Here is a 25780-nt window from a genome sequence, read left to right as displayed (position 1 = left end):
CGGGTTAAAAAAAAGGAAAGCTTAAAACTCTAGCATGAATGATACTACCAGAGAAGAGAAAAAATACCCAATGATTCCCCCATCTATGTACAACCTTTTGGGGAGTCCCACCCCACAAACAAAGGGTGGGAAAGAAGAATGAGCACAGAATAGAGATTTCCCTTTTATACATATTGCAACAAGTTCTCCATAAAACATTCATCTGAAATAAATTAAAAAGTCCATTTGCCACTGCCTCCAAACATTAAAAGGAGCCTGTGACCTGGACCTCAGCCCAGGCCACCTACGGCCCTGATTGTCCATGGAAGAAAATTAAGGATTGAGGGGCCCAGAGCCTGAGATGAGAGGGCTTGATCCCTCCTCGGAAGTATCCAACAAAAAAGGCGACGTGACAGCGTGGGCCTGGGAGATAGCAGCCAATTCCTTGAGAAACTCAGGGAAAATGACTGCACAGTAGACAGCGTTCTTGACTCGCAGAGCCTCACCTTGGCGCTCAGGAGCTCCACTCCGGGGAAGAACTGGGGTTGAAGCCCCCGGGGAGCCCCCACCTAGTCCAAGTCCTGCTCCGTCTCGCCCAGGCTGAAGGACCTGTACCGCCTGTCGGGCCCTGGTTGGACTATGTGCATGCCGCAGGAGTAACTCCCCCAAGGATGGCCTCCGGCTCTTCACTGGGAACAAACAAGGGTATCAAGAAGGTGCTGGGATGCGGGAATCTGCCTTAGTCTGGGTGAGTAGATTCCCCTATCCCTCTAGGTTCTTAGACTTCTCCACTTGGGTTCTGAGAGAATGGAAAAAAACAAGATGAACCAGAAAGGAATCATGGGTTTCATTTTCTGTCTTGTCTGAAGATGACTGGAGAGAGGGAATATGTTCTCTCTGATACCAAAATGCTGCCTGCAAACCTTTACCACTCTATCCAGACCTTAGCCAACCTGCTTTAACCAATCAGAACTGGAGCCACTTTATTTCCAGCTGATTCCTTCCTTCTCCATACCCTCTCACCCTGAGGAAGTCTCTTTCCAATCACGACTCTACCACAAACTTCTCAGTCTGTAATATTCCCATCACTCTCCACAACTGAAGTAACTATTTGTTACACTCAGATCCAAATCCACTACTCCATCAATACTCACAGGGGCTAAACATATGCACAGTCTCCAAGATCTGCTTGCCTGTACTACCAGTTCACTCTTCATCTGTCCCTGTCTTATACCTCTTTTCTACCGGGTGTGGCCAGACAATATCATGTCAGCTTAGACTCAAATGAGCTATTAAAACACTGTCCTCTGTCCAATTTTCAGGTAGTTTTTAAATATTGGACCTATTTATTACCACTAGCTAGACTATACTGGAGCCTCATGATGATACATCATCTACCTCTAATATTGCCTGCAGACACACTATACAGATCCATTAACCCGTCTTCTCAGGCCCTTTCATATCTACCTTCTTAAAACCCAACAAGCACTTCGTGTGCCTCTGCAGATGCCTATAGATTCGCTATTCTTACATTTTTGTCCTCACCCCTTTCTTTCTGGTAATAAAAGAGTTTGAACTCAGAACCACAGTCGGCTTGCCTCTTTGACTGGCACTGTGACCTCTTGCACCATGCCCTCAGGCCCTACCTTTTATTTTAGAGACATATTTTTAAGGGCTTTTCACCTGGAAAATTGTGATCCTCTGCCTCTCCTGAGTAGCTAGGATTACAGGACTGAGCCACCAGCGCTCTCTATGTTTTGTTTTTTTTTTTTATCCTCTCTGGGGACCTCTGATATACCCCCCAACTGACTTCCTGTTTTACATTCCTTATCTTACTATACTTTAATAATTTCTTTTCATGTCTTCTATCTCATGCACTTATCTCTAGGAGTAAGATCTTAGACTATCTTTCTTTCTGTTTTCTGACTCCTCTGTGATCCCAGGCTATAACTGCGGAAGCAAGAGCCACAGTACTAGACCATAAGGAACTTACAAAGAGTCTTTAGAGCTGAACAATAACATTCATGGTATTCCTCTTCCCAAACCTCACATTCTCCATCTCTGTTCTTACCCATGCTCTCAGCCTATCATTCTACCTCCAGATCTGATTAACAAAATAGAATGGCATGAAATCCCTACTATCTCCTGCTAGACTTCACAACCCCTATGTCATTTCCTCCTTGTTCTCATCTTCTTCAAATCCTCCTTAATCCTTTTCTGGTGTTCTAAACCCCATTATTTCCACTACATGTGGGGCCTTTTCCTTCTGTTATTATATTCTTCCAGTTATTCTCCAGATTCTAAGTTCTCTGATGGCAGAGATCACATTACTTATATTACCCTGAGTCTCCTATACCAAAAATAACCTATAGTACTCAGATGCGTACTATACAAAAAAGTGAAATTGCCTGGTGTGGTGGCTCACACCTGTAATCCTAGCTACTCAGGAGGCTGAGATCTGAGGATTAAGGTTCAAAGCCAGCCAGGGCACTAAAGACCATGAGTCTTATCTCCAATTAACCACCAGAAAAACTAGAAGTGGTGCTGTGGCTCAAGGAGTCGAGAGCTAGCCTTGAGCTGAAGATCTCAGGGACAATGCCCAGGCCCAGAGTTTAAGACCCACGACCAACACACACACACACACACACACACACACACACACACACACATAATAATAGTAATAATAATTTCAGGGTCAGACTTAATTCTTCCTCCTTCCTAATCCCCTCAAGTACTCACCAGATTCTTTCAACACCTCCTTCCCATTTCCTTTTTTTGCCACTATTCTAACTCAAGCCTCCCCTAGATAGCTATGTATTATGAAGCCTCCTGATTCTTCTTCCTGACTTCTCTTAAGAATCCTTTAAGATTCTCCAAGCCAATTTCCTGAGTAGAACCTTCTTTTCCAGCAAAATCCAGCCTTTCTCCACTAGCTATTCTTTTGTCTTTAAAATCCCCTGCTGCAACTAAACAGTCCAGTATGGCTCCTGAACAAAAGAATAAAAGACCTCCCATTCCCTTCCCTACCTAAGTTCTACCAATATCTCAAGTGCCATGTCAAATATCACATCCTTTCTTAAGCTCTCTTAGTATCTTAATCTAATAGCTACTCTGTCCCCTTGTCTGTCCCTAAATCCTGAAGAATTTTTGTTGATTTTACTGGTTGGGATATGAATTGACAAAACTATATTCTAGCCTATGACTCAAATCTAGGACAAGCATAAAGACTAAAGTTTCTATAACTCTCCAGCAGTTCCTGGCTTAAGGTTCACCTTAATTGAGGTTTTACTTCAACTAACCTGGGCTAACAAGATACCTAGGGAGGGAAGGAAGAGGGTGGAGGGATATAAGCCTCACCTAGGGAATCGGAGCGGCGTGGGGTAGGTCCTGCTGTAGGACCCTCACCCCAATCCAACTTGCCACGGGCAATGAGGTACTTCTTGGCTTTAGATAGCAGTGCTGGGAAGTCCTCCTGGGACGCCGCAAAGCTCTCAATCTTATTCTTCACAGAGCCCAGCACCTATGAAGCACAACCTCATGACATTTCTGGTGGTTCTAGACTGACACATTTCTTTCTAGTCCCAATAGATCTGTTCCCAGCCCACCCAGGGTCACTCGGGCTGCGGGCTGGGCCCACCATGGAGCCTAGACGCACCCATGCATGCATGCATCGCACACCTGCAGCAGAGACTTGACACTGGGCTGGAAGACCATGTTGGTGTTGAGCAGGAAAGAGCGGAGCAGGGGCTGGGGGTGACAGGCCAGCTGGGCCACCAGCCCCGTCAGCAGGAAGTTGACATAGACGGAGTTCTGCAGCATGTTCTCGAGTTTGGCAAAGAGCACAGCCATGAAGGGGCCTGGGGAGGGATGGGCACAAGGATATAAGGCCTGAACACAAGGCACATTGCAGGCATTCCTCCCCAAAACAAGAGACCCCACAAGATGAAAACTACATGTCAGGTTCTTAGTATGTTTAAATCTCATGGGCTACCTACTGTGGAGCAGATAATGTGACAAATACCAAATGGACTCACAATATTTCAGATGTCAGCTTTGTACACATTCAAGCTAGATATGTATAAAGATTTTAGGCTTCAATTAACTAGCAATGTTACTGAATAAGTAAAATCTCTCCAACCTTTACTTTCCCATTTGATAAAATAAGAACATATACCTACCTCATAAGGTAATTAAGAGAATCAATGTAAATCAATGTAAAATCTAAGCCTATGAACTGGCAATTTTTTTTTAATTATAACCAACCGTTACATAATTCTTCCCTTTGAAAGGCTTTATTCATTAGGTATAGTAGAAGAATGAATAAGTAGAGATAGTGACTAGGACCAAAACACAGTATCAGGTTTCACTTAAAGCTAAGTAACATTAAACTTGGTCAGAAAGAAACAACAAAAAAATAATAATAATGTAGCAAAGATAATGAAAAGACAGCTTCTCTTTAAACTTTAAAGTTAGGGGATAAATCTTTGAGGAACCACAAAAGACATTAGCTCTGTCTTTCAGGAACTAAGAAGAAGGTAGAATATAATCTATAGTAAAAGTGTAGCTTGACTCAATGGCACAATAAACTTATTTATAAGACTTTTTAGTGGGAGAGAAGATAAGACATTAGCTTACTAAGAGAAATAGCCTCAATAAACAAATAACACCAGCTCTAGAACCACCAGTCTTTCTGATCAGAGATTTCTAGAGAAAACAGAATATATCAACAAATGGACAGAGAAGAACAGTAAAAAGCAAAAGGTGATTAATTCTAAAAAAAAGTTCTTAGAACATGTGCTCAATGTACCCATGACTAGCCTTAGCTCAATAATAACTCTAGCTTAACAAGGTCCTAAGATAACAACTATAATCTTGCCATTCCCTTTCCTCTCATTTCCTGGGAGTGTCTTGTAAGAGAAAATTCCATACCCTCATATAAGTTTCCAAAGAAGAAAAATAACAAACTGAAATTACTATTTCAAGTCTGTGGCAAAATCTGCACACCACTTTCTAGTGGTATTGACCAGAAAGGAACAGAGTTGTAGCTAAATAATTTGTTTAAAGGGTATTTTCTATAGTCTGCAAGAAAAGCAGTCCAAATCAAAAGCCCCACTACAGCACTTCACAGGCCCAGCCAGGCCACAAACTGATCAAGGCATAAAAATCTGACACAACTAGAAGACAGTGGCTACTATGGCCAACTTAAATATTCCATGACCAGTAGAGGATAATGATAATGAAAATCTACCATTTGTTGAGCTCTCACAATGTAAGTGATTTACAGGAATCAGCAGCAAGAGATGGGATGCTAACTTACGGAATGTCTAACTAAAAGCCAGTGGTTTGGGCTTTAGCCACTACAGTTCCTCCCAGAGTTATTTTTTTTTTTAAGTTTTTCCATGCATGGGGTATGGATTTGAGCAAGGGAAAGGCCAGCATGTCTCTAAACAAAAGAGCTAGTCCAATGACTCATAAGCCTAGTTCCAGGAACATCCTAGAGAACCCAAAAGAGTTAATCTGATGAGCTTAGGGGCATGCTTCATCATTTGCTTTCAAAATACTATCCCATCCAGGCATTGGTAGCTCATACTGGTAATACTAGCTACTTAGGAGGTTGAGATCTACAGATTTAAGTTCAAAGCCAGCCCAGGCAGAAATGTTCAATGAGACTGTTCAATTAACCAGAAAAAAGCTGAAGTCACAGTGTGGCTTAAGTGTGTGCAGTGTGCCAGATCTGAGCAAAAAGAAAAAGAACAAAAGGCCCTGAGTTCAAGCCTCAGCAGTGGATCAACAACAACAACAACAACAAAAACCCTTACCCTCTCTGCTTCTGTCTTTATTACTAATCACAAATCCCAAAACAGTTTTATTGCGTAGTCATGGCAACCAAGAAGAACAAGGACAATGAACGGGAGAGAGGTGAAATTGGGCCTTTCTTGGAAAGGCAGAGAAGAAAAGGTAATGCAGAAAAGAAAACTACCAGAGCTGACACTAGACCATTGGAGAATTGACAAAAAGATTCCACACCTAGACATATATACTAGTAAGAATTACAGACTGGTGCCTCTCACATAGAATGGAAAACACCATATCTTCCATATGGTTCAGATACAGTGTGATACCAATTACAAATCCCAGGAAATGGCCATGCTAGGGGTAAGAGGAGGAACATGCACATAAGACAGATGGACGCAGGTCAGACGTAAGTCAATATTCAAATCAGCACACAAGCATTGACGACATAGAGACAAGCATGAGGACACCAGTGTGGTATGATATGAATGTGGAAGGAACCCAAGCAAAGTAGATGAGGGCTAGATAAGTACACAAATGACACAGCCAGGAAGTCTCAGAAATTAACACAAACATATCAAGAACATGCAAGTACACAAAAGAGAAGGGCGAGGCTAAGGAGCTTACCAGTGAAGGGCTGGCTTGGCAGCTGGTTGAAAGTCCGCAAAGGGCTGCTGAGGAAAGGGCCAGGGGGCTCAGGGGGACAGGTAAAGCTCTCATAGGCCTCCTCCTCCTCAAGAGGTAGGGGAGGCTCTAGGGGGACTTCGGAGCCAGCTCCACCATTGCTCAATGCTACTTCCAGCTCCTGGAGCTCTTGTCCAAAGCTCTCTAGTCCTGCCATGCCCTCCGAGGTACCCTCTAGCAGTTCCCCAGCTCCCTCCTGCGGGGCCAGTCGTGGAACCAGACGAACTTTCTTGGCCCCTTCGGGCCATGGTCCTGACACACCATTAAGGTGGGGTGGGGGCAGGTGGCCAGGGCCCTCCCCTATAACCGCAGTGAGCCCTCTGCTCCCCAGAGCTTCCTCCTCCCCTTTCCCCACATCGTCCCTGTCCTCCTCAGTCAAGAGGCTGCGTTTCTTAGTCCGGGAGCCAAGTGAATTGGGCTCAGGAGGGGGCCGCTCTCCATCATAGGGGGCAGACCAGGTACGGCAGGCTCGGACACAGCAGTCCACACCACGGCGAGCCTCACGCAGATATTCCAGATAATTATCTTCCAGCTCACCAGGCTCCTCTGTAGGGCAGGGCCGCCGGCCAGGGCTAGAGGACGGGGATGCAGCAAGCCCTGGTGAGCGAGGGACTGGGCCTGGAGACTCAGAGCCACTCAGACTCTGTTGCCGAAGGAAGAAAGCCAGACGGGATGGCGTGGAGGGACGAGGCACTGTCACCACAGAAGAGGAATCAACACTTGGGCTTCCAGGGCCTTCAGAGGGAAAAAAAAAAATCAAATGCAAATAAGGAGAAAGAGGCTCAAAAGATAAGTATGATACCTAGTGGGACTAAGAGAGAAGGCAGTGAAGAGGCAGAAACTTGGAACATATTTAAATAGATGCCCCTCCAAATTCCAAGTTCATTTCTTTCTAAGCCACAACCCCTTTCTCCATGACGACAACCAAAAAAAAAAAAAAATGCAAAAGGAAAAGTATAAGCCTAAAAAGAAGAGAAAGATTTTCCCAGAAGTCTGTGCTAAATTTCTTTTGGAAATTTCTTTTCCTACAAATTTCTCACCAATCTCCCCAAAGAAGAAATGTCAATCATGATGACATCCCTCCCCTCACCCTAGCCCAGCCTTATTAGGCTCCTCCAGAACCTAGGCCATACCCGTGATGTCCTCCCTTCTCCCTGCCTCTCTGCTAGGCCCACCTCGTGCCCATGAGGCATGCTCTGGACGAGGTGGGCTAGAGGCACGGTGCCGACAACAGCGTGGGATTAGGGAGAGAAACTTGTCAGCTGCTCGTCCATAAAGATCCACATCACGCACGGCTGGCTTCTGGCTCAGCATCACATGGTTACATGGAACAAGATACCTGGGAAAACGGCAGAAAGGAGACATGGGATGGATGGATCTGGAAGGAAAGTATTAAGAACAACCACCCAATGAAACTGAATGGCTAAGCCAGGCTATGAAAGGATACTCACAAACAACCCCAATGCAACCTGTGCAAAGCACAAGGCACTGAGGGTTGGCCACTCCTTAGCCCCCTGCCCATCTGTACCTGAGAACCAGCTGCAGTAAGACATCCTCACAGCTGAGGTTCAGGAGGGTCCTGAAAAGACTCAAAGAGACCATGCAGAGCTGCGGAGGGGAGGGAGAGAGAGATCTCAGTCATAATAAGAGCAGTTTTCCCTCCTGTTTACTAAATGGAAACCCCGTTCCTCAGCCCCATATACAACCAATCACTACTAGAACAAATATATGCAGGGCCAAGAACATAAAAACCACTGAAGCTATTAACTGATCACATATCTTTGTGGGCTTCACTATTCACAGAAATGATCTGTGCTTCAGACACAATGGATTTCTATAGACTATAGACGTATCAGTACACATTGTCTACATTTATCTATCTGCTGACATTCCAGCAGTATTCTAATGAGACCTCCAAGAAAAAAGACACTAAGAAATACTATAACTAAGTGAATGACTAACAGGAAACCACAGCATCATGATAACCAAGTAAAGCCTGTTAGCAAGGACTGTAACCACCATAAATGCCTACCAATACGGAACCAGAGGGAAATTGGAAGAATCCCACTGGGAAGAGGGTGGAGCTGTGAGCATGGAGTCTGAGTCACCTCTCCAACACCACTACATCTCAGAAAAACTCAAGGGCAACTGACAGGAAAAGGAAAAAGTAGGTGGGTCCTGAGCAACCTTAAAACCTTTTGTTTTAAGAAAGGCATGTTTATTCATCTCTGGCTGTGCCAAAAGAACACATGTAAACTGCCCCTCATCTCTGAATCTCAAGAGTATTTTCTCTGTACTTTGTCCGCATGTCAGACACCTCAAGACAACTAATAAGTATCAGTATAGGTTATTACCTGTATAGTCTACTTGTTAATTATTTGTTAAGTGACTATAAAAAAATTAAGACAATCACAGAGTAGGAGAAAAGGTAAGACAACACTTTGTATTTTGGACAGCATAGATGCTTGAGAGTCTTATCCTAAATGACAGTTTTAACTGGCAATGAAAATATTGACTCAATGAAAAATAGAAAAATTTCTCCTCCAAAAATACCTACATTCTCATTTCCAGAAACTGTAAACATTTTACCTTACACAGGAGAAGGGATTTTATAGGTGTGATTAAAATACAGACTTTGTAAGCTAGGTACCAGTGCCTCATGCCTGTAATCCTAGCTACTTAAGAGGCTAAGATCAGAGGATCATGGTTTGAAGCCAGCCCAGGTAGGAAATCACACAAGACTCTTATCTCCAATTAACCTCCAGAAAACCAGAAGTAGCACTATGGCTCAAAGAGGTAGACAGCCAATCTTGAGTGACAGAGCTCAGGGACAGCACCCCAGGCCCTAAATCCAAGCCCCACAACCAACTGGGGGTAAAAATAGACTTCTGGGTCTGGTGTTTTTTTGTTTTGTTTTTGTTTGGAGGGGGTGGTGCTGTGCATATCAGTGGCTGAGTACATGAAGCCATGGATTCAATCCCCAGCACTGAAAAAAAAGATTATGGAATATAAGATAGGAAGATTATTGTCTAGGTAAATCTAATCAAACAGCATGTGTCTTCAGAAGCAGATAAGCTTTTATAGCTGGATCAAAAATAATGAAGAGAGGACTGGGAATATGGCTTACTGGTAGAATGCTTGCCTAGCATTCATGAAGCCCTGGGATGGATTTCTCAGTAGCACATAAACAGAAAAAGCCAGAAGTGGTGCTGTGGCTCAAGTGGTAGAGCTCTACCTTTGAGCACACAGAGGGACAGTGGCCAGGTCCTGAGTTCAAGCCCCAGAATAGGCAAGAAAAAAAAATGAAGACAGGCTAAGTGAGTGCTTGTCATGCTTGTCTAGCACACACAAGACTGTGGGTTTGATCCCCAGCACACAGAGAAACCAATTGCAAGAGAGAAAGAAAAAGAGAGAGAGTCAAAGAGAAAGATAAAGAACAGCAGGAAAGCACAGAGACAAAGACAGAAGGAAGGAGACAGAACAGAGCTTTTAATACCACAAACATTTGGTCCATCATTGCTAGCTTTAAAGATGGAAGAAGAGGCCAAAAGTCAAGATTTAGCTGACTCTAATAAATGGGGATGACTCTTTCACAGCAAGAAAATGGAAATCTCAGTTCCACAACTATAAAGAAACTAATTCTATCAACAACCCAAATATGTACTCCAAAGCTACATAATAAATCTGAAACTGGTGTGGTGGTGCATGCCTTTAATCCCAGCTACTCAGCAGGTGGAAATCAGGACTAGTCCAGGAAAATGCTAAGTAGATTCCATCTCCACAATGACAGTAGCACATATCTATAAAGCCACTTACAAGGGAGACATAGGTAGGAGAGTCACAGTCCAAAGCAGGCCATAGGAAAAATATAAGAACTTAGCCAAAAAAAAATAACTAAAGCATAAAGTGGCTGAGAACATATCTTAGGAAGTAGAGAACTTGCCTAGCAAGCATAAAACTCTGAGTTCAAATTCTAGAATTAAAAAATAAGAATGAAAAAATAAATTTGTTTTAATCCACTAAGCCTACGGTAATTTGTTATGATGGCAACAGGAAACCATCATAGAAAATCAGACCCACAGACAGGTTAGCCAGAATGACTCACTGTTCAAGACACAAAAGACAAGCTGTGAAAGATACCAAGTCAGGCTAACATCAAGCTTGAAAGGACCCAACATGAGAAGATAGGAGCAACCTGTAATCAGAAGAGATCTGAGGGGCCGGGAGTTTGGCCTAGTGGTAGAGTGCTTGCCTAGCATGCACGAAGACCCGGGTTCAATTCCTCGGTACCCCACATACATAGCAAAAAGTTGGAAGTGGTGCTGAGGCTCAAGTGGTAGAGCTCTAGCCTTGAGAAAGTCCAAGGACAGTGCTCAAGCCCTGAGCCCAAGCCCAGGACTGGCAAAAAAAAAAAAAAAAAAAAAAAAAAAGAGGAGATCTGATAGCTCACCTAAGAACTAGGAATCTATAAGAAATTCCCCAAGAATGATTCCTAAAATGAAGGGATCAAATAAGACTAATAGAAATTAGCGCCCTTTGGAGATACTGGCCAATGAGGTAAAGTGTCAGAAACCAAGTTGGAGTCTTAGTCTCAGACCAAAACCAAACAAACAAATAACAACAACAAACAACAACAAAAAAAAATAAAAACAGTGCTAAGGACCAGAGACAAAGATGGGAGTTAGGATAAGATTAAGAGATAAACAGCTGAGTGGAGTGGCTCCCACCTGTAATCCTAGCTACTCAGGAGGCTAAGATCTGAGGATTAAGGTTCAAAGCCAGCCCAGGCACAAAAGGACTTGAGACTCTTATCTCCAGTTAACCTCTAGGAAAGGAGAAATGGGGCTTGGCTTAAGGGTAGGATAGTAGACTTGAGCTGAAAAGCTCAGGGACAGTGCCCAGGCCCAGGGGTAGGGCAGTAGCCTTGAGCTGAAGAGCTCAGGGACAGTGCCCAGGCTGAGTTCAAGCCCCATGACCTATAAAAAACAAGAAAAAGATAAAGAACAATGGATAAAATACCAAAGTGGTAGGGGATGAACCTGAAGAAGGAAATTAATCATATTTCCAAACATGAATAGAGCATTCCATGGGGCTAAAAAGACATAAGATGGAAGCCAAACTTCAAGGTGAAAAATAAAACTTTTTCATATCTGTTCCCTAGTGGTTTATACCAATAAATTTTAAACAACAGTATGTATCACGAATACTTTGAGGAACATTTTTTAAATATTCATAAAAAATATATATGCATGATTTAGGAAACAAAGAGAATATAATTCAAGAATTATGTTTAGAATCCACTGCTATTATCTTTTTCAAAGCTCTATAATAACTCTGAGTATACATCTGGTTCAGAAATGTGGGTCTACAATCGTCCAGAAACAAGGACATACTAAAGCCACTAGCACAATGATGTTCATTGCGGCACTATTTACCATAGCAAAGATATGAAACCAACCCAGATGTCCTTCAGTTGATGAATAGATCAAAAAGGTGTGGTATTTATACACAATAGAATTCTATGCTGCTGTCAGAAAGAATGACTTAGAAAAAAATCATATTAAGTGAAGTAAGCCAGACTCAAAAGAACATAGGCTCAATGGTTTCCCTCATTTGTCATACTCAGTAGAAACCTTGGGCTCTCCTAGCAGAGAGTTACAATAGAACAAAACCTAGATATATAAGGCCATATGATGCTAAATGAAAGGACCTCCAGGATATAGAAACAAAAGCCATATAATGAGTGATTGTTGTCCTTAATGTACTGTTATCTCTCATCTCTTTTGCTGTCCCTTGGTTATCTCATATTGTTACAGTATTTCACCTTGTTATCTGATATATTGGATATATGCGTATTTGGTTATTTGAAACTGGATAGGGAAGGGGGGGAAACAAGATGAGGGGTGGGACTGGGGGGAGGAAAATGGAGACCAAGACATGAGAAAGGGTATCAATGTATGTGAAGTAATGCACCTTCTATCTGGTGAATATAATGTAACCCTTCTATTAATTACAACAAAAAATATATGAAAAAAAGATAGTTAAGAACATATATAATTTATGAAAAGTGAAATTAAATTAAAAACATATGAAAAGAAACTTAAATTCATTCACAATTAATGAAACATAATTCAAAACAGAAGGAAATCTTTTAATAAAATCTACCACACTGGAAATGTGAAACTGGGGGCCAAAGTACTTATTCACAGTCAGCTTAGAATTTAGGTCAAACTTATTTTCAGGGCAGTTTGCTTCTGTAGAAACTTTTAAATCTATTTATCTTTGTACATAGACATTCTACCTTTAGAGATATATATGGACAAGTTCACAAAATTTTAATCAGCAATGTGAATGAAGACCATTTAAAAATGAAAAAAAAAGAAATGTGGGTCTAATCCTAGGTAGCTTTACATTATTATTCTTTAACATATAGCTAGGAACTACTAGAAGGTACCTTAATTCTAGAATAGCTTTGTATAACTGTTGGTTTTTTTTTTTTCATTTGTCTATCTTTATTTAGACACAATCTCACAATGTAGCCAAGGCTGGCCTAAAATTCTCAGTCCTCTTACTATTGAGCCCTCTCAGTGCTAGGATTACAGGCATATAGCACTAACCTGACTTCTCCAGAAAACTTTTATTTTAAACACAAGGATTCAAGAAACTTCAATTATTTTTAATAAAGGAAGTAAACAAAAGTGGCTTCAGAGCCAAAATACATTCCATAAAATATACAGCTAATCTAATAATTTATTCTAGAAAGCCTTTGGATCTTTCTTACCTGGAAACTAGTTTTTTCCATTTCCTACTTTCTTTTCCACTTTCCCCACATTTCTCCCTTGCTCACAAACCTCCCATTTTCTAAAATACATTATTTTCTGTCTCTTATATGCTATTTCTTCTGCCTAGATTCTGCTTCCACTTGCTGTTGTTAACTATTCATGACCTGTATGTCTCAACCCAATGCCACATCCTCAGAGGTCTTACTTCACCACTTCCACTTCTGACTTTTTGCTGGTTATTTGGAGAGAAGATTCTCAAGACTTTTCCACCTGGGCTGGCTCTGCTCCCAACCAAGAATCTAAGATCACAGCCTCCTGAATAGCTAGGATTATAGGTAAGGACCCTGGCAGCTGGCTCACTTTATTGTTTTCTAAGCATTTTGTTTTCCATAATGCTAACCACAATTTTTTTATTATTTCATTAACATGTTTGCTTGTCTACCTTATCCATGAAGTCATCTCCAGGGACTAGTAATGATGTATGTCATTATACTCCACTCCCAGCAAACAGTAGGCCACATGCAGGAGAAAGGAATGTAAGTGGACAGGTAGGTGAATATGTGCTCCCAGTTTTAGCTCAAACGCAGCAAATCCAAAAGGTAAAAAGGAACAGCTGGATAATCTCTCAAAGATGCAAAACCTCAATCTCAAGTCACCCCAAGCAGGCCACAGAGGAATAAACAGCTTAAGAGAACTTTGGGGCAATGATACATTTCAAGCATTTCACAAGTACAAATCCTAGAACTGAAGTAAGCAGTTGAAGTCACCTAGAAAGGGTTACTGTGTTCTATAAAAATAGGGCAATATGTGAAGTCCTACACTCAATATGGTCAAAATTTCAATGTCAGAAACATACCACCTAATTTTGAAATGCCTGTCAGAGAAAAAAAAAAGAGCAAAGACGAGCAGGAACATCCTCCAATAACAAAGGTCAGAGAGAGAGGGCTCACCCAGGTAAGCCAAGACAAAGGTAAGAGCCATACCCGGGAGTTGCTGCCAATTCGGGCAATGAGGGTGTCAAGGATGGTGTGGGTGTCATGCCGGTGTAACAACAGGAACCGCAGGAAGGTGCGGAGCAAGGCAGGTTCTGAGATACTCCGCAGGAAGAGCTCCAGGTAGGCGGTGCTGGCGATCATCTCCTCCACTGAGGTCTGGAGGAAGGGAAGGAAGTGTGGAACTTAGGGCTTCCCTACATACATATCCAGAGTCATTTTCCCTCCATTCTCAGGAATAACAAGGGGTAGGCAGGAGAAAGGAAGGAGCCTCCCAGATTAGTCCTTTCACTGAAAACACCACCGTGCTCTACTTCCTAATAGGCTTTGCCACCTTCATCCCTCACCTTGTGCAGGGCAGGGCCCATCACAGGCACCAGGAACCCGTTATGGATATAATCAACCAGCTGCTTCTGCACCAGGGGGTGAGCCACCTGTACCGACGGGGAAGAGAAGAAAGGGGATTGTACAACCATTGCCCAGAAGGGAGTGAACTGGTGTAACACAGATAGATATCCTACCCACAGGATACTACAAGCCCAAGGAACACACCCTCTTTCAACTCATCTTTCCAAAATGATCAAAGGTCACACCTCCTAGAAACCCATTCCTACCTGAATGACAGCATTGCAGAACTCTAGGGAACTCATAAAGAGAGCAAGGGCTGGCACTCCTAGCCAGTCTTCCCGTCGGAGGCAGTGCCAGTCATCCCCCGGAACCTCAATCTTGCGAGGCAGTGAAGAATACAGGGCACTGAGCCCTGTGGCCAGCACCTACAGAAGATCACCAAAGGTCACACAATATAAAGAGTGCGACAAGAATAGTCCAGATATTTGATGGACGTAGAAATAACAGGTACTACCAAAGCAGTGTGTCAGGATCTCAGCTAGAACATCAGATGAGAACCTTAGTACCTGCCCACCTGTCTAGGCCCACGCCTCATCCCCATTCCAGGAAGCTACTCTCTAATCTAGGGGCCAAATTTCTGGAGGCAAGGCTGTACAATGCCCACATGCCACACCCTCCCCTCCATCCCCTAGGAGATGCTAACCGGGCAGAAGTAAGAGTGGTCTGCGATGTAGCGGCCCACAGTAGGGCTTCCAGCCGACAGAGCCATGAGCAACAGCAGGGCATCTCGAGCCTGTTGGCCTAAGGTGCCCTCTCGATGGACAAAAGGAACAAGACGAGAAAAGAGGAGAAGACGTGGGGCTGCTCCAGGCTCAGGAGGTGGCTGCAGGAAGAACTCGAGCAACGAAGGCTCCCGGGCCACGCAAACACACAGCTGGCTGAGAAGTAACACCAGGCTTTCATCCAGTGCAGGGCTGCTAGGCACAGGGCGGCCACAGGCATCCAACAGGGTGAGCAGGGCCTCGCGAACTGGGCCATGCCGCAACAGGGGCTGGCGAGCCTCGCTCACTAGCATTTCAAATAGTTTCAGTTGCTCAGCCCGTCGTTCCTCAACCCCATCCCCAAGCTCATCCCATTGCAGCTGCCATGCCAGCACGCGAGTCAGCAGATCCTCACGCAGAGCAAACTCCAGCAGGGGGCCAGGGCCAGGCGGAGCTGAAGAGACAGCACGATCCTCTGCCAGCAGAGTTAACATTTGATAAGTATGGTTGCGCACTGCACTGAGATCATCTGAACCTCCAGGAGCTGCCCGGGAACCTTGTCGCTCCAGGATTCTTACCACCTGTAGAAAAAAGAAAAACAGAAGATGACTCTATGAGATGGTCAAAACACAGAACCTGGAAAGTTAGGATTCTTCAGGTGGCCAATGGACCAGACATTTTTGCACAAAGTACCTACCTGAGACCAGTGATTCTTAAAGACCATGAGGCAGGTCTCAGGGTCAGCCATGACAGGAGTCTGCAGACTGGCCCCTTGAGGTACACGGTGGCCAGGGGCCCGGGAAGCCAGTCTGCTCAGCCAGTTCATCCTCTCCATGAGGCAGGCTGGGCAGGGCCAGCAGCCAGAGGGTTATACTTCGAGGATATACCAGCTGGAGGCTCTCTCCACTTGAGTCTCCAGTCTGCGTCATCCGGTCTGTAGGAGCCAGTAGTTGTCCATGGAGCCAGAGATTACACCAGACTGGAGGAGCAAGCCCAGAAATCACTGCCCAGTCCAGACTTGCACATCTAATTCAAAAAGAGAGAATGGAAGGGATAAACAGAAGCTACCTCTCTCAGCACACTAATGGAATAGCTCAGTCCCACTATTCCACTGAAAATTCCACATATTTTCATGCACAGAAATAGCCTGAGCCTTATACCTCTGAAATAAAACACCTGATTTCTCCCCCTGCCACTCCAACATTCCTCTACGCTTACACCAAAAGTGGAACATCACCCTGCTTTTCTTTTTTTACCCTTTCAACACCTAGTTCATCAGCAAATCTTGTTATCACTACCCTTACAACAAGTACCAACATTCCAGGAGAGATGGGAAGATTTAAAGTTCAAGTCCAAGTTGAGTTACATAGTGAGTTTGAGGCCAGCCTGGTTAAACCGTGAGATCTGTCTTAAAGGGGGGGGAAAAAAGTCAAAATAAATTTTTTAAAATGTCATTCTGATCTACTACAATAACTTCCAATCTGATCACTACATTTCCACTCTTGCTTTTTTTTTTAAGGTATTTTTGTTACTATATTTGTCGTTCTGAAACAGGATCGCACAATGCTAGCCTCACACTCACGATTCTCCAGCTTAGCTCTCTTACCCGCTGAAATAATGGCATTCCAGGTACATGTGCTTCCATTCTTGCCCACTTGAAAGTTTATTCTCCATGCAGTAATATTTAACTTAAATTATATTTCATTCTTGTCTGCTAAATACCCTCTTAAGATTTACTGTCACACTAGTAAGAATCCCAGTTCCTTACCTTGGCCAGCAGGAACTGTAATCCATCTGTAGGTGCTCCTATCATTCGCACATATACTGAGTCATATAGTCACACAGTGCTTTTTGTTCCCTCTACCAGGAAAGTTGTCCTAGTTTCCTCATTGTTCTCACTGATCAGTCCTTTTACTCATCTCTCCAGAGACTCTGCTTAACAATGTTATCTTCACAACTCATCTTTCCACCTTCCTTCTCACTTCCTAATCCTACTTTCTTACCAGTGCCCACCAACTAAAATTATGTGATTTATCTATCTTCTTCCCTAAAACATGTTATTTAAAGAGAGGGTTTTTTTTTTTAATCTTACTTACTATTGTATGGGCCAGTACTTAGAGCAATACCTAGGGGCTTAGTAAGCATTTGTTCAATGAAACAAAAAGTACCCAACTACCCTCTGATGGCCCACAGTCCCTTCTCTATCTTACCTATCATCTCTTTAACAGCACTGTCTCTCCAGAACATAAAAAGAATAGATTCCAGTCTCTTTCCAGATTTACCTGACACACCAGTCCTAAGGTTATATTAACCAATCCCCTTTTAGTCCAGATAGCCTATCACAATGACCAAATCACAACTACAGGAAGAATTAAAAAAAAAAAAAAAAAAAAAAAAAACTGTGCTGAAGAACATAACACGTAGGACACTCTGGGAAAGACCATTTTAAAGAGCAAGCAGAACTTACTCAGTGGTTAACTCCAAGGATATCCATACTGATAATGTACCAGGGACTATTAACTTGAAACAGACACAGGCTTTTTTTTTTTTGGTTGGTTGGTTGGTTTTGGGGGGTTTTTGGTTTGTTTTTGAGGGTTTTGTTTTGTTTTGTTTTGTCAGTCATAGGGCTTGAACTCTAGGCCTAAGCGCTGTACCTGAACTCTTCAGCTCAAGGCTATCGCCCTAGCCCTGGAGCCATAGCCTGTCGTTAATTGGAGATAAGAGTCTCAGGGACTTTAGGATTTTAGTGCCCTTGAACAATCCTCAGATCTCAGCCTCCAAAGTAACTAGGCACAGGGCCCGGCTCTGACACAGTTTTTTTATTTGTTTGTTTTTTATTAAATAATTTCTTTATTGTGATTAATAGAAGGGTTACGTTATATTCACCAGGTAGAAGGTGCATAACTTCACAAACATTGATACCCTTTCTCAGGACATGGTCCCCATTTCCCTCCCACCCTCCCCCAGCTTATCTTGATTTCCCCCCCTTCCCTATCCAATTTCAAATAACCAATTAAGCACATATAAAATATATCAGATTTTAAAGGAAAAGAAAGAAAAGAAAAAGAAAAGGTTGGGGGACAGGCATATAAACATAAACTTCAGCAAAGTTTACAAATAGAAGTATTTCTAAAAGTCATAGTCAGCAAGTGGCTCTGCCCAGATACCATGAGAGAATACAGGAGAACCCTCTGCAATACTGGTTACAGAGACAGCAGAGAGAAAGACTTTATTCACATTAAAGCAGTACAAACAAAAATATGGCTCTAGGAAAAAGTGTAACTTGAAAACACATTATGCGGACTCAGTGTGACAATCATTAGAGAGAAGACACAATACTGACTTGGTGGGTAAAAACAGATGAAGGTTATAAACACAACTGTGTCCACTGGGGAACACTAAGGAACTTGGATTTTATCTACTGATATCCTAGAGACAACAGAGATTTTTAACCAAGGAACTGACAAGACTAGATATACCTTTAAAAATAGGCTAGATAGAAAGAGAAGATGATTCAGAGAGAAGACATGGACAATTTCAATAGTTTCTTATTTAAAAAAAAAAAAGAAGGGTAATAGGGGCTGGAAGCATGGCTCAGTGTTATTATGCCAGCCTAGCAAGCACAAGGGGCTGAATTCAAATCCCAGTTCTGAAAAGAAAATAAAAGGTTTGGTATAAACTTAGAAAGTAACTGGCTAAGACGTCAACCAACTACAATCAGGAAATTCAGTACTTTAGGAAATGAGGAAGGATGAAAATTGGAAATAAGATAAGTAGCTTGAAACCATTATGGGGTCAAGAGTTTTCATGCTTTTGTTTTGTTTTTGTATGAAAAGCCTGGGGGGGTTTTGTCAAGTAATAAAATGAGTTTCAACAAAGTAAGGTTACAGATAAATAAGACAGGGATAACTGACAGGAAACTAAAAAATAAGGATTAGTCTAAGAACAAAGAGGTATCCACAATCTCTGAGAAAGGAGAACAACAGTAATAAAGGATGGTGCAAACTTAGATAAATGTAAAAGCAAAATAGAAGGAAGTTTACATCTACCACCATTTCTCTAGCCTGCCTTCCCTCTGCCACTCACCCAGAAGAGTAACAGTGGAGATGAAAAGAGGTGAGAAAATAGAAGAGCCACAGAATGGGTGCTTAGTCTTTCACACATGCTTTCCTATAAACCATAGAATATGATCATAAAGAATAGCAGCTATCAACAGCAAGGATACACTGCAAAAAGTACTTAGCCACATTCCCAAGTAGTGAAGGTTCCAAGTAGGCAGAGACTGAGGAAGTCAAAGTCACAAGTTAAGTGCTAAGAGCTTTCCTGTCCCTAGTAGTAGCCCCTGGGATACTATACTCAGTACACGATATTATGCACACTATACTATACATTCCTTGTTGGAATAAATATGATTAAGAAAGAGTTTAACTAAACTCTTCTCAAAACCAAGTTGGGCCATCTGTCACCCGCATGGAGCCTAACTAATACAAGAATATTACTGTTTGCAGAGTTCTTTCTCCATCATACCTCACTTGAGAACTGAAAACAAGTAGGAACAGTGTGGTCAAACACAAATAACACAAAGTAGTAGGTAAAGCTTGAACTCTGGAATCCCTCAAAGGTTAAAACCTCAGTTCACTGTCTTCTAGCTCTGTGACTATAAATAAATCATATCACAGATCTGAACCTTAGTTTTCCCATGAGTAAATTTCCAATGAAATAATGGCTTGTTTTTAAGAACTAAATAACTTATGTAGCACTCCAAGCATAAAGCAGGTGTTCCGTTTACTCTATTTTTCTCTTCTCTCCTGACTGAGTCAATGAATGTCTCTGATAGGAGAGATCTACCCTGTTCTGTTCCCATATTAGTAAACTGAAGAAGGGCCAAGTATCCAATCCCAGTAAAATAAAGACTTAGAACATCCACAACTAAACTCCCTCCAAATAATAAGTTATTCCTCCCTTGCAGTATACCTGGGGTGCCTACAGCAGTTCCACCACCAACCATCAAAGAACACTGTTTACAGATGCAAGAAAGACTGCCCCCAGGACCTTTTCTTATCAGCTCCAGGAAAGAAGATGGTCTTACTGTAAACCATTTAAGAGAAAGGCCTCATTGGAATCCACACCTCAGAATCTGAAAGTCAGTATTTAACGTAAGTTGTATTTATTTATTGAAAACCATATAAAAGGCCATGCCCTGTATGTAGCTTTCCTGACAAAGATTAGAACAAGACAAAGGAAAGGACAGAAGCATTATCCTTGTTCCTTTTCTCCCTTAACAAATTCCCAAAAATAAAATAGATTCCTCTCTCCAGATTTACCTTCAGCTGATCTCAGATCTGCACAAGCCACGACACTCACTTTTACAGGCATACACAGCAAAGGTGTTAACCAACCTCTCAAAACTGCAGATGACACAAGGCAGGAAATGGCTCAGCCTCACTTAGGAACCTTTGCACTGGGAGAGGCAAAAAGGAGGAGGCGGGGCAGCAACAGTACTTGCAAAAACTTTATCAGGAAGTGAGAGACCAAATTGACCTTACAAGAACCCAGGAGTAAAGTCCAGAGGATTATCTCTCTCCCCTCCCCTCCCTTTCTCTTCCTTTCTCTCCCTCTCCCCCCCCCCCCTTGCTAGGCAAAAAAAAAAAAAAAAAAAAAAAAATGATTCTTGACCTAAGAGGAACAAATGGGGTGTTACCTTTAAAATATAAGTAGAAATATCTGATTAAATCTCAAAGGAATGAAAAAGACAAGGAAAAAGATTAATAACCTACCAATATAGAGCTCTGTTCACATCTCTGCTTTTCTATCCCTCAAACAAATGGCGTATCCAGACATGGTCAGAACTAACCCTCTCTCCTCCACTCACATCACCTCTGCTACTTACAGGCATCTCCTTACCTGTGGAACTCCCAAAGTGAACCTTTTTAACACACAGTGACTGCCTTGTAAATAGTGATTCCTATACATGACACCTGATTTAGCTCCACCTCCGCTGGTCATTGGACAAAGAAAAGACATTCCTAATACAGGAAGCAGCTATTGAAAGATAGCAAGGCTCAAAAAAGTAACATGTTTGTTAGGGAACTGCGAACAATTTATTCAAGTTAGCAAGCAGAGTAGCAGATGAGGCTGGAGAGGTGAGCTGAGGCCAAATGAGGCCATATTAAGGAAGTTGGATATTGTCCTGTGGCATACAAAGAGCCAAAGTGTTTAAGCAGAGAAGTTCCATGATTTGTATTTTTAGAAAGCTCATTCTAGGAACAGGCTAAGGAAAATCAAGTTTTGAGGCAGGAAGACTATTTAAATAAAAGATCAGATGAGAGCTAAGAAGGAACTAAGCTAAAGCTTTACTGATGAAGAAGTAGAAATAGAGATAAAGAGAAATGAGAGAGGAGAATGCCACTGAAGTCCTTGCCTGAACTGAGACAGGGCACAAGAGAACAAAAGCAAGATTTCTGAACAAAAACAATGCACATGGTTTAGACATGCTAATTTTGAGATACCTGTGGAGATGTATGGATTACTGTATGTGTTTCTAGAACATTAAGAGAAACTAAAACTGGACACAGAGATGTAATAGCCTCATTATGTAAGTACTTCACAGTGTCTCCCTCTAAATTTTAACTATCTTTTCACATATCCATCTCTCCCAACTAGACTGAGAACTCTCTGAGCTTTCATAGGCCCTTTCCTTATTTATCTGGTTGTTCTATAAAATGTATCACAAAGACAGACTCTATGAGCAAGAAATATTTGCTAAATGGATACATGAATAAATGCATTCTAACACTTACCAGAGTGCCTATCACAGCAGATAGAAGGGTTACACACAGCACCTTAAACATGTTCCTATCTCTACATCTTCATCTTCATTTCATTCTCTCAAACCTATAACTAAGCTATAAGCCACAAGTCAAAATCCATTTTAATTAATGTACCATTGTTTCAATTAATTTGGTATGAAAACAATTAAGCTTATCAAATCCAGTTCCTTCTCCTGGACAGCCAAGAATATGGATGGTTTCTAGAGCTCTAACATGTGACTTAACATCCCAGCCAAGAATATGGATGGTTTCTAGAGCTCTAACATGTGACTTAACATCCTATCACAAGCATGATGTGTTACTATGTATATACCTGTTACCATTTCATTATACTCAAAACATAACTCCATCCCTATGATGCCCTTATAGTTTCTTTAATTTACAGAACAATTACATAGTATACATCATAAGCCTTTGCTCCTTTCCTTACATATCTTCTACCCACAAACCACTGATAATATAACAAAAGCAAATTACATGAGTTCAGTTTGCTACTCTATCCCTATAATACCTCTGACTTCTTAATATGATTACTAATCAATAAAATAAGAATTCTTTCCTCTGCTTACTTCAAAATGTATCAATGAAAATCCAGCCAAATTTCAGATTGCTTGAAATTATGATTACAAAGCAAATGATTACTATAAAATATGAGTGTTATACAGATTTCAGAACTTATACACAATTATGGCAGAAATGCAAGCTTTTTCCATGTAAAGCAATCACACTGCCATCACTCTAACATTTCAGGAAAATACGGTTGTTCATTTTTGTTTCAGTAAAAAAGATTATTTTTTTTTGTCAGTCGTAGGACTTGAACTCTGGGCCTGGGCTTTGTCCCTGAGCTCTTCAGTTCAAGGCTACCACCCTACCCCTTGAGCCACTGAGCCACATTCAGTGTTCTGATGGTTAACTGAAGATAAGAGTCTGATGGACTTTAGTACCCCTGCTGGCTTTGAACAGCAATCCTCAGATCTCAGCCTCCTGAGTAGCCAGGATCACAGGCGTGAGCCACTGCATCGGCAAAAAAGACTATTTTTTTGTTTTTGCCAGTCCTGGGGTTTGAACTCAGGGCCTGGGCACTGTCCTTGGACACTTTTTGCTCAAGGCTAGCACTCTGTCACTTCAGCCACAGTGCTACTTCAAGTTTTTTCGAGTATGTAGTTCCGGGGAATCAAACCCAGGACTTTGTGCATGCTAGGCAAGCACACTACCACTAGGCCATGCTCCCAGTCCCAAAAAAAGACTATTTTTTAAAAACTTAACATCTATTGTCACTATTAGTTCATTAGTGAAACAGTACTGTCACACACACAAACAAAACAGGAAAGATAATTTCAGTATAAAATTATTATTTAAAAAATTCATTATGCTGTCTTTATTGCTCTGCTTCTTACCTTGTATGAATGAAAACTATCATAACCTGGTCCTTGGCTCAGTGCTTAGAAACCACTTCTAAGCCCTGCATTATACACATGGGTCCTACAGAGTTCTGATGCCAAGAGTTCAGGCTGCCAAGGATTCTACCAGTACAAAGATCTGTCTGGCTTATCTACAGCAGCAATGAAAATCTACCATAGGACAGAACTGTTCCCTCTGAATAGTTACCTGGCTGAGACTCTGGAACAGAATGAAGACAGAAGCAGAAAATGATCTGTGTAGAAAAGGCCTAACTCTTCCTAGGATGGGAGAGAGAGTCAAGATGCCTCAACTTCATGGCAGGCTGTCAGTAGAAAGGAAAATTTACTGGTGTGAAAGTGACCATTATCCACTGAGTTACAACCTAACCTTCCCGAATTTACAACATGTGTGTGTAGGTTGTAGAGGAAGGGACTTGTAAAATATTAACAAAGTGAACTCAATTATAGGGTATAGTAGATGAGATGAATTGCAAGGAAAAGACAAAAACTTTTGGAAGTGGTAAAAAATGCCTTGTAAGCTGAAATGGTTCACAAATATGTACATATATATGTACACAATATGACATGTGTGTACATGTGTCAAAACTCATCAAACGTACACTTCAAATAGGAACGGTTTATTATAAATAAATTTACTTTCAGAAGAAAAGAGTAATAGGCCATCTTGTTTGGAAGCCCAAACATATAGTGCTGTATATGACAAATCACAAAACTTCCATCGAAGTGGAATTAGCACTTGAAAGCCCAATACACATCACAACTACAAGAGCCACAGTAGAATAAAGTATCCCGAAGCAGGTGAAGAAAAAAGACACAGACAGTCATAACCAAAAAAAAAAAAGGAAAAACTTTATGAGACCCACGTCTACATGAGAGCCCAGTCAAAAGGAAGAACTTGAGGGTCTAAGGTTCCAGTGATCACTCTGCTTATGACTGAGTCTCAAAAATGCCTTTCATTATCGTAGTTACTATTGCTCATGATGCTTTCTTCTCCCCACCAATCCACCTCAGCCCACCCCCCAAAAACCATATAAGGATCCATGAGAGCAGGGGAGCCAAGTGCACAACACTGCACCCAGACTGTCCTCCTTGGTCTAACACTATTGCTTTCCATGGACGAGGCAGTCCACCCAAGGAAGCCCCCAAACCAGCCCCAGATCTTCGTCTCCCCCATCCCCCATCCCCGCCCCCCGGTTCTGCCTTCAACTCCCTTCATCTATTCGCCTCCACCCTCCACAGGCTCCCCCTTTTGCCCTTCCAGCCCCCCCCCCCCGCATAGGCCTCACCCCCTATCTCCTGTCCCGGGACTGTCCCTCACCCTTGCCCTCCACAGCCCCGGTCCCTACGGAAAGCGTGCACACGAGTTTCCTCCAACTTGGCTCCTCGGCGTCTCCGACTCGTCCATTCACCCCTGGGCTCTCAGCCTGCGCCCTACCGTAGACACTCACGGACCCTCACCACCTGCCAACCCTGCACCCCGCGTCCTCACACCCAGTAGTTACCAAATCTTGGCGCCATCGCTCCCCAGCCCCTCAAGCCCTGAAACGTCTCTCCGGGCCCTGGGGCCCACGCATACCGTTCACACCCAGAACGCCGACCCTGACCAAGGCCTGTCGTCCCGGCGCTGCTAGGTGAGTTCAGGCCGCCGCCATCGCTCCTCAGGCGCACCAGCCGCGCCCCGCCCCGCGCCACACGCAGCCCGCGCCCCCGCGCACCACACGCAACCGCCCAGCGACGCACGGCTGGGCAATGGCGTGCCTGTTCATTGGCTGAACCGGGCCAACAGCCCGAGCGTCGACGCTTGTTACCTAGCAACGGCGGAGCGCTGGGGCGGGGTCGCCGACGGCATTCCAAGGAAGAAACACCGCCTCCCCTCCTTCTCCCCGCCCCCTCATGCGAGGCCCCGCCCCTTCGCGCTGGAGGCCCCGCCCATAGGGAGGACTCCGAAGTGTCATAGGAGCAGACCTCTAGGAAGGAGGAGGCCCGCGGAACTGGGGCGGAGCCTGGCCAGGAAAGGTCGAACCAGAGGGCAGAGGGCGGAGACTTCCCGAGGCAAGGAAAGACCAGAAGGGTGGGGCTTAGAAGAAGGATGGGGTCGGGAGGAAAAGGGGCGGTGCAGGGCGGAGGAATGGACGGCAGTGGGCATGGCTATCCTTAAAGGGTAGGTCGTTGGGCGGAGTCAGCAGGTGG

At 43.0% G+C, this 25780-nt stretch overlaps 1 protein-coding gene across 6 annotated transcripts; it reads right to left on the bottom strand.

The window, feature by feature from the left end:
* Window positions 1-144: 144 nt before the first annotated feature.
* Window positions 145-25261, bottom strand: Fhip1b (FHF complex subunit HOOK interacting protein 1B). Of its 6 annotated transcripts, XM_090348282.1 has the most exons (13): window positions 25167-25255; window positions 23778-23892; window positions 16037-16365; window positions 15282-15920; window positions 14845-15003; window positions 14578-14664; window positions 14222-14389; window positions 7985-8064; window positions 7590-7795; window positions 6400-7191; window positions 3658-3836; window positions 3337-3499; window positions 145-668 (listed from the first exon to the last, which is right to left on the bottom strand). In XM_090348282.1, exons 3-13 carry the CDS (start codon window positions 16172-16174, stop codon window positions 313-315), a joined length of 2967 nt encoding a protein of 988 aa, XP_090204408.1. In that variant the 5' UTR covers window positions 16175-16365; window positions 23778-23892; window positions 25167-25255; the 3' UTR covers window positions 145-312. The 6 variants fall into 6 exon arrangements, with proteins under 6 accessions (XP_090204408.1, XP_090204407.1, XP_090204412.1 ...); XM_090348281.1 differs by lacking the exon at window positions 23778-23892 and having other exon boundaries at window positions 25167-25261; XM_090348286.1 differs by lacking the exon at window positions 23778-23892 and having other exon boundaries at window positions 6994-7191; window positions 25167-25261.
* Between the last annotated feature and the right edge of the window lie 519 nt (window positions 25262-25780).

This window comes from Megascapheus bottae, chromosome 16, assembly GCF_031878675.1.
Source record: "Megascapheus bottae isolate mThoBot1 chromosome 16, mThoBot2.hap1, whole genome shotgun sequence".
NCBI classification, from domain to species: domain Eukaryota; kingdom Metazoa; phylum Chordata; class Mammalia; order Rodentia; family Geomyidae; genus Megascapheus; species Megascapheus bottae.
The sequence above is the reverse complement of the archived record's forward strand: the minus strand, read 5'-3'. Positions and strand labels throughout refer to the sequence as shown.

Bases quoted from the DNA above. Each gene is read 5' to 3' on its own strand.
- Fhip1b (XM_090348281.1), bottom strand. From the start codon at position 16,174: ATGGAGAGGATGAACTGGCTGAGCAGACTGGCTTCCCGGGCCCCTGGC. The intron at 7,192-7,589 runs GTATGGCCTAGG...TTCCCTCTGAAG, and splicing joins GAGAAGGGAGGACATCACGG to GCCCTGGAAGCCCAAGTGTT. The intron at 3,837-6,399 runs GTAAGCTCCTTA...ATCCCTCCCCAG, and splicing joins GCCAAGCCAGCCCTTCACTG to GCCCCTTCATGGCTGTGCTC.